Genomic DNA, 12,703 nt, shown 5'->3' with positions numbered 1-12,703 from the left:
GGGGCGTAGATGGCCACTGGAAGTCAGCAGCAGTACAATGAAAGGGAAACGATAGCGTGTAGACAGGGATTGCAATCTAGATACATTTTCTATTTAATTTCCATTCCAAAAAGAGAATACTTTCATGCTAACAGAAGTGTTGTCAGTACATCACAAAGTGCTTTCTTCCATTTGAGTGCATGTTGTATTTTTTAAAAATAATCTCAATGCACGAATAAAATATATTTCTCCATCTAGTCTTCAGGAATATTTCAAATTTTGACAATTAACTCAGAAAAGTTTTTTGTAACAAAACAGCCCCCAGGAAGAAACACTTATTTACAGGCAAATCTGTGCTGCCCTGGTCTGACCTAAGATGCTGGGGACACTGCCCCTGTGCTGACTTACTGGGATCTGCCAGCCCTGCAGCAGTGCCCAGCCTGCCCCATCCCCTGCTGATTTGCATGTTCCCAGAGCACAGCCCCCTGCCCTGAAGACTTCTTAATAGGCCGGTCACACCCTGTGCAGGAGTTAGTCCCAGTCAGGATACAGCATGGACATGAGGGTCCCCACTCAGCTCCTGGGGCTCCTGCTGCTCTGGCTCCCAGGTAAGGAAGGAGAACAGCAGGAATTTACTCAGCCAGTGTGTTCAGTACAGACTGGCTCTTCATGGAAACTTCCCTATAATATGATTAATGGTATGAATATTTGTTTTTATATTTCCAACCTCAGGTGCCAGATGTGACATCCAGATGACCCAGTCTCCATCCTCCCTGTCTGCATCTGTAGGAGACAGAGTTACCATCACTTGCCGCTCGAGTCAGGGCATTAGCAATTATTTAAGCTGGTATCAGCAGAAACCAGGGAAAGCCCCTAAGCCCCTGATCTATTACGCATCCAATTTGGAAACAGGGGTCCCATCAAGGTTCAGCGGAAGTGGATCTGGGACAGATTATACTCTCACCATCAGCAGCCTGCAGCCTGAAGATATTGCAACATATTACTGTCAACAGTATGATAATCTCCCTCCCACAGTGTTACAAGTCATAACATAAATCACCCAGGGGAGCAGATGTGTGAGGCTCAGTAGTTCCAGATGCCCCTTCTGGTGCCTCCACCTGCTGAGAGTGTTTCTCAAATCGCAGTCACACTTTGAAGGTCACTGGAGAGTTTTTGTAAAAGAGCCATGAAGGCCCACTTACTCATAGCTGTCTTTCCTTGTCCTAATCCCCAGTAGCACAGACAGGGCAATGCTTCTCCTGACTTCATTGAGAAGAAGGGATTATACCTGAGGAGTCTGAGTTGTGGCATCAGTTGGAATTCATACAGCAAAAGTGAGCCACTCTAGGTATTCCAAGTAGGATTTTTTTTTTAACACAAGGTGTGAGAATCTAAACTATAGCTTTTTAAAGGCTTGCGGGTATAGTAGACAAAGATACAAATACTAGAAAAGAGGAATTCTCTTCCAGAATCCAGAATGCATCTGACAGAGAAGGTACAATTGCCAATCATGTCGTCTTTAGACGTTTCTGAGAGGCCCATGGGTGGGAGTGTAGATGCTCTCAGCTGCCTGGAGGACTTCACCAGGTGCTTCTGCAGTCCTCACCTCTGTCCAAATGTCTTCCAGCAGGTGTTGATGAATAGTATTGAATCTTCCCCTTCTTACTTCTCAATCTCAGGGCAAGCCCCTCACTGGACAACTCTACCAAAAACCAGAGAAAGAAAACGGTTTCCGGCAAATGTGCTTCCAGAATGACAGTGATGATAGGGAAGAGACAGGTGACATCCTAGTGTGGTCACATATCCCAACTCTCAGGATTTTGTCAGTGAAGTAATGGCCTCAGAATACACTTGGATGTACTTCCATATACTATGAGTAAGTTTCAAATCATAGCAAGAAAATGATATTTAGTCATATGATAAATAGAACTATGTGGCTACATTAATCAAAACAGCATAGTGCTGGTACAAAAAGAGACACAGAAAACAGAATAGGGGACTCAGAAATAATGCTGGAGACCTACAACCATCTGATCTTCAACAACCCTGACGAATACAAGCAATGGGGAAAGTACTCCCTATTTAATAGATAATGCTGGGAGAACTGGCTAGCCATATACAGAAAATGGAAACCGAATCCCTTCCTTACACCTTATACAAAAATGAACTCAAGATGGATTACAGACTTAAATGTAAAACCCCAAACTATAAAAACCCTAGAAGAAAATCTAGGCAATACCATTTAGTATATAGACATGGGTAGAGATTTCATGATGAGAATGCCCAAAGCATTTGCAACAAAAAAATTGACAATTGTGATCTAATTAAACTAAAAGCAAAAATTGACAAATGACAAAAGACAAAATTAAACTAAAAGCAAAAATTGACAAACTAAACTAAAGCAAAAATGGACAAATGCAATCTAATTAAACCAAAGAGCCTCTGCACAGCAGAAGAAACTATCATCAGAGTGAACAGACAACATTAAGAATGAGAGAAAATGTTGCAATTTATTCTTCTGACAAAGGTCTAATATCCAGAGTCTCTAAGGAACTTAAACAAATTTAGAGCAAAAAAAAAAAAAAAAAAAAACAAAAAAAACAACAATCCCATTAAAAGACTGGCAAAGGACATGAATAGACACTTCTTTAAAAAAAGACATACATGATGCCAATAATCATATGAAAAAAAGCTCACCATTACTAATCATTGGAGAAATGCAAACCAAATCACAATGAGATACCATCTCACACCAGTGAGAATGGCGATTATTAAAAAGTCAGAAAACAATAAGCTAGGCATGGTGACTCACACCTGTAATCCCAGCACTTTGGGAAGCCGAGGTAAGTGGATCATTTGAGGTCAGGAGTTCAAGACTGGCCTGGCCAATATGGTGAAACTTCATCTCTACTCAAAATGCAAAAATTAGCCAGAGGTGGTGGTGGATGCCTGAAATCCCAGTTCCTTGAGGGACTGAGGCACAAGAATTGCTTGAACTTGGAAGGCGGAGCCTGCAGTGAGCTGAGATCGTAGCACTGCACTCCAGCCTGGGTGATAGAACGATATCCCTTCTCAGATTAAAAAAAAAAAAAAAAAATCAAAAAACAACAGATGCTGGCAAGGTTATAGAGAAATAGAAAAACTTCTACACTGTTAGTGGGAATGTAAATTAGCTCAACCATTCTGGAAGACACTGTGGCAATTCCTCAAAGATTTAGAACTGGAAATACCATTTGACTCAGCAATCCATTACTGGGTATATACCCAAAGGAATATAAATGATTCTACTATAAAGATACATGCCTGTGTATGTTCATTGCAGCACTATCCACAATAGCAAAGACATGGAATCAACCCAAATGCCCAACAATGATAGATCATGTACTTTGCAAAGACATGGATGGAGCTGGAAGCCATTATCCTCAGCAAACTAAGGCAGCAACAGAAAACCAAACACTGCATGTTCTCACATATAAGTGGGAGCCGAACAATGAGAACACATGGACACAGGGGAGGAAGGGAGGGAGCGTATCAGGAAGAATAGCTAATGGATGCTGGGCTTAATACTGAGGTGATGGAATGATCTGTGCAGCAAACCACCACGGCACACATTTACCTGTGTAACAAACCTGAACATGTATCCTGGACCTTAAACTAAAAGTTGAGGGGAAAAAAAAGAAAACATTATATAAACATATATAATAGATGTATATAATGTATAAGAGTATATTATATATAATATAATATTCATATATTATATATACATATTTTATATATATAATATATAATACATAAAATATATCCATATTATATATAAAATATGTATGTGTGGGTGTTTGTGTTTATATATGTGTGTATCTCTGTGTGTGAATGCATATAGATAGGTAACCAGAGGGGGATTTTATATGTATAATATTGATTTATTGAAAATTTTTAAGTTCACATTCCATAAATAAAATATGTTCATACATATGTATGTGTTCATTTGTTTATATGTGCTTGCATATATGTACATGTGTGTGTGTATACACACAGATATAACATTCGTATTCTTTTTCTTTAATATGAAAACCTTGTTACTCATCATTTGTCCAGAACCCGGTAGCAACACTAAAAGCATGTTACCAATTCAAAATAGCAAAACCACCTTAGATCAACTGAATGGGAATCCGTATTTTAATAAGATAACAGATGATCCTATTGAAGGTTTAAGAAACTATGTTTTCGGGAATGTTTACTTCAGCTAAGAAATTTGTGTTGGTTTATCCAACATGTCAATTTAAGAAAATCCGATTAAAGTCACATGTTGCAAACACATCCAATTTTATTTTTCACACAATATGATTGATATTATTTTAGTTAATTTAAGATTAAATTTGCTTTTTTAATGCTGAAGGTTGAAAAACATAATTATTTGTCAGTGGCATGATCACATACCTTGCAACTTAATTGGAGAAAATGTTTTAGAACCTTGAGTAATTGCTAAAGTAAAAGAAGAAACCCACATTTTGTGTTCTTGTGTTGGAGCTATTGGGACTTAAAGCTTATGCAGCTTGACCTCAGGATGTTGTTAATTGTCCTGCTCTTTCAGTCTTGACCCCAATAAAAAAAAAACCCATATATTAGAGATAAGCTCAGCGACCTACAGCAAAACTACCCAGCTGAGCCCTGCCTAGATCAGCTAAATTATTGTTGATATGAACATCTGCAAACATGAAAATAAATACTAGTATTGTAAGCCTCTGCATTTTGAGTGACTTTTTACAAACCATTGTTGTTGAAAAACTAATACATGATTAAACATCCACATATACAGATACATTTTATGAAAATAGACTGCATAAATATGAATCCTTAGAAAATCTTAAGGAAATATAAAACATAGAAGAAATAATACTTAAATAAATTTGAATAAACAAAATACGACTTAACTCATTTATGGAAACATCTAACAGGAATAGTTAGTGTTGATGTTACACATATGCAGCAATTCTCAACCGAATAATCAGTACTTCCCGCATTGCTCGCTTTTTTTTTTTTTTTTTTTGGTCAGGTTTGTTGAAGATCAGATGGTTGTATATTTGTGGTTTATTTCTGAACTCCCTATTCCGCTCCAGTGGTCTATGTTTCTGTTTTTGTACCAGTATCATGTTGTTTTGGTTAGTGTAGCCTTGTAGTGTAGTTTGAAGTTGTGTAATGTGATGCCTCCAGTTTTGTTCTTTTTGCTTAGGATTGTCCTGGCTATACAGCCTCTTCTTTGGTTCTATATGAATTTTAAAACTGCTTTTTCTAATTCTGTGATGAATGTCATGGTAGTTTATTGGGGATAGGGTAGATTCTATAAATTGCTTTGGGGAGTATGGCCAATTTTGCGATATTGATTCTTCCTATCCATGAGCTCTGTTTGTGTCCTCTCTGATTTTCTTGAACAGTGGTTTCTAACTTTCCTTGAAGAGGTCTTTCACTTTCCTTGTTAGCTGTTATCCTAGGTATTTTATTCTCTTTGTGGCAATTGTGAATCGGAGCTCATTCATAATTTGGCTCTCTATTTGTCTGTTGTTGGTGTATAGAATGCTTGTCAATTGTGCACATTGATTTTGTATTCAGAGACTTTGCTGAAGTTGCTTATCAGCTTAAGAAGCTTTTGGGCTGAGTCAATGGCATTTTCTAGATGTAGAATCATGTCATCTACAAACAAAGATAATTTGAATTTCTCTCTTCCTATTTGAATATGCTTTATTTCTTTCTCTTCCCTGATTGCCCTGGCCAGAACTTCCAACATTATGTTGAATAAGAGTGGTGAGAGAAGGTATCGTTATCTTGTAGCGGTTTTCAAGGGGAATGCTTCCAGCTTTTGCCCATTCAGTATGATATTGACTGTGAGTCTGTCATAAGTGGCTCTTATTATTTTGGGGTATATTTCTTCAATACCTAGTTTATTGAAATGAAGTGATGCTGAATTTTATCAAAGACCTTTTCTCCATCTATTGAGATAATCATGTGGGTTTTGTCTCTAGTTCTCTTTATGTGATGAATTATGTGTATGTTGAACCAGTCTTGCATCTGGGGATAAAGTCAACTTGATCGTGGTGGATAAGCTTTTTGATGTGCAGCTGGATATGGTTTGGCAGTATTTTATTGAGGATTTTTCCATCAATTTTCATTAGGGATATTGACCTAAGGTGGGTTTTTTGTTTTTGATTTTCTGTTTTTTTTTTGGTATCTGCCAGGTTTTGGTATCAGGATGATTCTGGTCTCTTAAAATAAGTTACACAGGAGTCTCTCCTTTCCAGTTGTTCGTCATTGTTTCAGAAGGAGTGATAGCAGCTCCGCTTTGTACCTCTGATACAAATGAACTGTAAATCCATCTGGTCCTGGGCCTTTTTTGGTTGATAGGCTATTTATTACTGCCTTGATTTCAGAACTTGTTATTGGTTTATTCAGGGATTCAACTTCTTCCTGGTTCAGTCTTGGATGTCCCCATTCTTTAGGTAGAAGTGATTCTGCTGTTACTTGTAAAGACAGTGTTTGCAATATGTCAGGTATTGACACATTGCTCTTAGTGTGTGAAAAAGGAATTCAAGTGTGGGAAAGTGTGTATTGGTGACGTCAAGCCACAAGGGTGCATGGAGATACAAAAAGACATGTATCTGTGAAAAACGATGAATCTGAAAGAGACTGAATTCAGGGATATTATCAACACAAGGAGAGCTGCAGGCTAAGAGGTCAGATCTCTGGTAGCTGCTGGCTGGGATGCTGTTCTTCTGTGAGCAGTAGTGAGGAACAGCTGTCTTCTCTGCAGGAGGCAGTCTGAATATGGGATCTCAGGCAGTAAGGGCTCCTCTGCAGACTGAATCGGCAGTGCAGTTTTTGAGACTGTTTCAGACGCTCTGCCTGGGGCCTGTTCTTAAGGCTTCCCAACAATTTTTGAGCTATTTGATATCCCATAATGAATCCCTTTATGCTTAGTGCAGTTGACATTTGTAACCAATACTAACGGCCACTCTACACTGAGGGCATTGTTGCCTCCTTTTTTCCTGCTATATATAATGCTTTCCAGGTGAACCTATTAGAGAAGGCCAACATGAATAACCTTCATGTCATCAAAAGTGCATGACAAATAAGCTCAGAGGAGCCACCAGGTTCTCAGTCAGCTGCAGTGTTTCATGACACGAGAAGAGGAGACTGAGGAATCTGCCTGTAATCCTTTAGTCAGTCTTTCTGCACCCTTAGGTAAGGTCTCCACATGCATGTACTCATCAGTCCTCTGACGAATACTGAGGGAAGTATCCAGGGATAGCTTGGGCTCTCTCTGAACTCCCTCCTCTGTTTCTCTGTCTATCTGGATCACCAATTCCTTTTCCTCTATTCAGGGACACTCCCAGGTACCTCATGGATTTCCTTTTCCTGCACAATGCTCTGGAAACTCTCCTCAGGGTCTCAGACGGATCAATCCAAATTTCATCCCCTTTCGTTTAAAACCTTCTGGGCTCAATATCCCTAATTTCTAATGTCCAGTTTCTTGAAAACAATTGTTTCTTGTATTTTGTGCTGTGTTTTAGTTTATCCAGGGAGGAGTGTAAATCTAGCCCATTCTAATCTATTTTGGCTACAGGTTGAATATCTGGAAGCCTAAGTGTGAAGTTAGAAATTTGTTGCTCCTCAAGGTTCTTCACCAGCACCTGGCAGTGTGGGGATAGCAGGTCATGCTTTAGGGTTGCAACTGGGACTTTACTGCCATTCCTTCATTTCTTGCTTTTCTCACACCACACAAGGTCTCCTGAACACATATACAGACAGTTCCCCCACATTCACATGCCATCCTGTTTCCCAGCAGCAGAAACCTGGCCTCACTTTGTGCCTGAGGGGGAACGCCTACTGCATGGCTACTCTCAGGAGAATGAGCCCAGAGAAAAGGCCAACTCCCTGGAAGTTAGGGTTACAGCATTTGAATTTGTAATTTCAGGGCCCCAAGTACCAGGGTGTGATGTAGAAGAAAATTGACTCTATATTAGCACAGTCTTTCTGTGGGAAAGACTGGAGGAGAGTCAGGTGAGGGGCCTTCACTTCTGGGGCCCAGAGCAAGAGGCCCCTCTTGTTGGGTGTGCATGTAGCTTTGATTGATGCATTATTACTGAGACACTCGATAACTCCATTGAAATCCAAGATTGGAGACCTCCAACCACCATGCTCTGTCAGTGTCCACAGGGCCCCTTTATGATCCAGCAGGTTGTTGAGGACTCCACGGCCTTGATGAGTTTGCAGCAGAGCTAGCTTTGTCTCCAGCCTCATCCTCCCTTCCTCAACGTCTTCCATGAAACTCAGCAATTCCCCAGGTGATGTGATCTTGTCTTCTTCCTACTTTGAAGAGAATTGATCCTCAGTCATTCTGGGGTATTCAGGGTTATACATTTATCCTAATTCAGGCTTCAGTTTCACGGACATCCTATTTGGTTGAAGAAAGAAACTGTATTTGATTTGATTTTTATTTTTTGATAATCAAGTTTGGCATCCTTAGTCAGAACTTTCATGCTGATGAACTGAGAGAAATAAAGTTACAAGGCACTAGCCAAAGTGGCTAACACCTATAATCCCAGCATTTGAAAGGCTAAGGCTGTAGGATTACTTGATCCCAACAATTTGAGACTAGCTTAGCAAGTCTCAAATAGCAAGACCCCATCTCCACAACAAATGAAAAAGGTAGCCAGGAGCGGTGGCACACACCTGTGGTCCTGGCTACTGGGGAGGCTGAGACAAGAGGTTTGTTTAAGCCCAAGAAGTTGAGGTTGGGGTAAGCTGTGATCTTTCCACTGCAATCCAGTGTAGGGGACAGAGCAGGACCCAGTCTCCAACAAAACAAAACAAACAAGTTACATTGGTAGCGAGGGGTAGACCATTGAGGTCCCCAAACCAAGAATAGGATGGCCACTTAGTTGATGGATACTGAAGAGACCTTCAGATAATAATTTGTCCGTGAACTACGCACTGTTGAGAAAGCACAGTGTTATTTTTGTGTGTCTAGAGTAAATTTCCATGTCTTGTGATTGTAACAGGTATGGCTCAGTGCAATACAAAATAGTTTAGAATAGCTTGGGCATACACTTAACAGCTGCCATTTTTATTTTTAAAATATTGAAACAATTTCACATTTATAGAAAGTTTGTAAGTATAGTACAAAGTAACACTTTTTTCCCCAAAACCATTGAGAGTAACTTGATGACCTCATAGCCCCACCCTTTAAGACTTTATTGTGTATTTCCTTCGGACAAGACATTTTCCTACATAAACCAACACATTTGTGGAATCGGGGTATCATTATTTGTGCATCACTCCATCTAATCCTCAGGTTTATTTCAACTTTTCTTAATTGTTCTCATAATGTCTTTTGCAACAAAATGATTCATGGGTTGCCTTTGGTGGCCTGTACCTCTGTAGTTGTCTTCCATCTAGAACAGTTTCACAGTCCTTGTTTGGACTTCATAAACTTACTGCTTTTGAAGATTACACACCAGTTACCATGTAGATTGTCAGTTTAAATTTGATTGAATTTTCTACAAGATTCAGCTCTGTTTAGTGTGCCTGTTGCAGGAAGATCCAGAAGCCATACTGTGCTCTCACTGCACCCTACTGAGACGTGCGTGATTTCCATCTGCCCCGTGACTGACGAGGTTCAGTTTGACTCCTGCTGAAGCGGGTGTCTGCCAGGCTTCTCCCTGCCCTTTCACTCTTGTTTTCCTTGAACGCGATAAGAATTTGTGGATATGTTCTTGATGCTTCATGAATATCCCCCTCCTAGTTGAAATATTGACATGGATCTGTATTTTCTTAGATGGGTTATAATCTGCTACCATCATCATTTACTTTCATAGTCAACACTCCTCTGATTTGTCCAACGGAAGCCTCATTCACATTGACTCTGAATACCTGCTGCTTTTACCCCATCATTCTCTGAGCACTTTTTTAATTTCTGGCAGTACCTGGTACAGGCTCATCTTCCATTTCCCCTATTTTAGACCTGACATCAACCATTTCTCCAAAGTTTACTGATTCCTTTTAGTAGAAATTGGCATTCAGAAAAATAAGATCTACACACTAAATGTATTCAGTGGAACTGATGTGTCATCGCTTCTAGAGAAGATGATCTATCAATTATCTATCTATCATCTATCTATCTATCATCATCTATTCATCTATGTTTTTACCTATATCCACATAAACCATGAATTGTCACTGATATAGCTACAATCAAGAATCATAGAGTTGATTCTAGTATGCTCTTTTAAAATATTTCTAACATTTCTCCCTGGGTATCTTGGCTCTAATTATCCTTACTACACTGACTTATGGGATCAACGTCTCTGTGCAACACTAATCTCCTGCTGTCATTGCCACCTACACTCTCCTTGCAGACAGCTTCCCTCTTCTGCCTCACAACCTGCATTAGCTCTGATATCCTTTGCCAGCTCACTGTTAATTTTGACTCCTGCATGGGTGACCTTCTCAATCTACATGGGCACTGATGCTAGTACCAATGGCTTTACCCCTTTTGAAGGGCCCTGCTCATCCTGCTTCAGCTGTGACATCTGTGCTAGTGGGAGGATGGTGCCCCACATCCTGCACCTACTTGGGGATACCCTCCTCCCTCTGCTGTAGCTTCGACACCTCTGGTGGGATTCCCTCTCCACTGCACAACAAGTGTCCTTTCCGTACTGTGTGGGTTTCACACCCTGTGCAATATTTTGGTTTCCCCATCATTTTGGTGCATGGTTTTCTTTCTGAACCTGCTTTGGTCAAATGCCTAAACCCAGACATTAAGAACTGCTTTCTCTTAAAAACTGGAAAAGATTGGTAATACAGAGATATGCAGTTTACTGAACAGAGTAGATTCAAGAGTACATGTGAGCACTGGGTCTAGATAACATTTCAGCTTCCAGAAGAAATTAGCTTAATAATGGTGGAAGGCACACATATTAATCCAAGGTGCTCAGGAAATGGGAATGCATGATGGCACACAGAGCTAGAAAGTAGCTGAGACTTTTCAGAAGTGGAGGTAGAAAATTTCTGATGTTGGCCTAGATGAAAGAAGAAAGATAGAAAGAAAATGTAGAAATAGAGGAAGACAATCACATGTCTGAGATAAGAGGTTAGCCATGCCATTTACCCAGTGGCTGGACATTTCCTTGCAAAGCATTACACTATTTTCACATATTATATGTTAACATTTTCCTTTTGCTTACTTTTTAATAAATAAATCTGTCCTTCTATCCACCCATCTATGAATCCATCCGTCTTTCTTGTACCTCATTGCATCTCTGGATGATAGTGCTGATGATTAACAACATCAAGGGCTCTAGAGGATCAGAGAAATGAAGTCCCTCTGGCCTCAATAATATTCATCAATACCAAATGCAGGACACTTCTAAAATTTATTGCAGATTCTGGAGATGTGCTTCTCCAACAAGCCAGGTCTTAGACGGGAAGCTAGCAAGAAAAGTAGGTCTCGAACTACCAATAGAGTAGAAGAGTAATCTCTTTGCAAGACAGTAGACAGATTCTGTTCTGTGGCCCCCAGAGAGAAACATGTTCTCTACTGACAAGTGTATGCAGGACTGATCAATCTTATGATGCCTGGGAGACACTAGGCCTGTGCAATATTATGGCGATAAAGTCATTCTTGCAGCTGTGCAAATTTTTATCTTCAAAAAAGCACAGCCGAATTCCTGAAGACTTGTACACAGGCCGGTCACACCCTTTGCAAGAGTCAGCACCAGTCAAGACACAGCATGGACATGAGAGTCCCTGCTCAGCTCCTAGGGCTCGTGCTACTCTGGCTCCCAAATAAGTAAGGAGAACACTAGGAATTTACTCAGCCGGTGTGGTCACTACTGCCTGGCTATTCAGGAAAGTCCTCTCATAACATGGTTAATAGTGTTAATAGTTTTATGTTTTCCACCACAGGTGCCATATGTGACATCCAGATGACCCAGTCTCCATGCTCGCTGTCTTCATCTCTAGGTAAGAGTCACCATCACATGAGTCAGGTAAGGCAAGTCAGGCAGAGCATTAGCCATGTTTTAGCCTGATACTAAGAGAAGCCAGGAAAAGCTTCTGAGCTCCTGATCTATGACACACCCAATTTGCAAACCTGGGTCCCATTGCAGTTATGTGGCAGTGGATGCAGGACAGATTTTCTTCTCATCTTCAGCAGCCTGCAGCCTGAAGTTACTACAACTTCTTATTATTGATCAGTATAAAAGTTACCCTCTCAGAGTGTTACAAACCCAATAAGCTCCCCAAGGAAGCAGATATGTGAGGCTGGGCTGCCCCAGCTGCTTTTCCTGGTGCCTCCATCTGCTGAGAGTGTTTCTCAGACACAGTCACACTCTGAAAGTCGTTGAGCAGTTTTCATAGAAGGGGTAAGGGAGGTGTCTCTACACCTTAGTTTCTTTTATCCTCCTCAGCCGCAGCAGCAGACATGGCAATGCCTCTCCTAATTTCATAAAAGAGTCATTACATATGAGGACTCTGGGTTACAGCATTGGTCCAGGTTCATACAACAAAAGAGAAGCTATTGCAGGTAAACCAAATAGAAAATTTTTCCTAATATGGGAAATCCATGTCTAAATTACAACTTTTCAAAGACCAGAGGATATAATGCTTTAGGAAACCAGAAAGGCAAAAGAAGTGCTATGAAATCTACTTCAAGAAGCAATGGTGGCCAGGC

At 40.3% G+C, this 12,703-nt stretch overlaps 1 gene segment (V, D, J or C); it reads left to right on the top strand.

The window, feature by feature from the left end:
- Positions 1 to 506: 506 nt before the first annotated feature.
- LOC105524303 lies at positions 507 to 8,253 on the top strand. The segment is given in 4 exon segments: positions 507 to 587; positions 712 to 991; positions 7,595 to 7,617; positions 8,147 to 8,253. Coding segments are annotated over 4 exon segments (465 nt in total).
- Positions 8,254 to 12,703: the final 4,450 nt, after the last annotated feature.

Source organism: Colobus angolensis, unplaced genomic scaffold, assembly GCF_000951035.1.
Source record: "Colobus angolensis palliatus isolate OR3802 unplaced genomic scaffold, Cang.pa_1.0 Scaffold498, whole genome shotgun sequence".
Classification (NCBI taxonomy): Eukaryota; Metazoa; Chordata; class Mammalia; order Primates; family Cercopithecidae; genus Colobus; species Colobus angolensis.
This window is presented reverse-complemented; position numbering and strand designations above follow the sequence as displayed.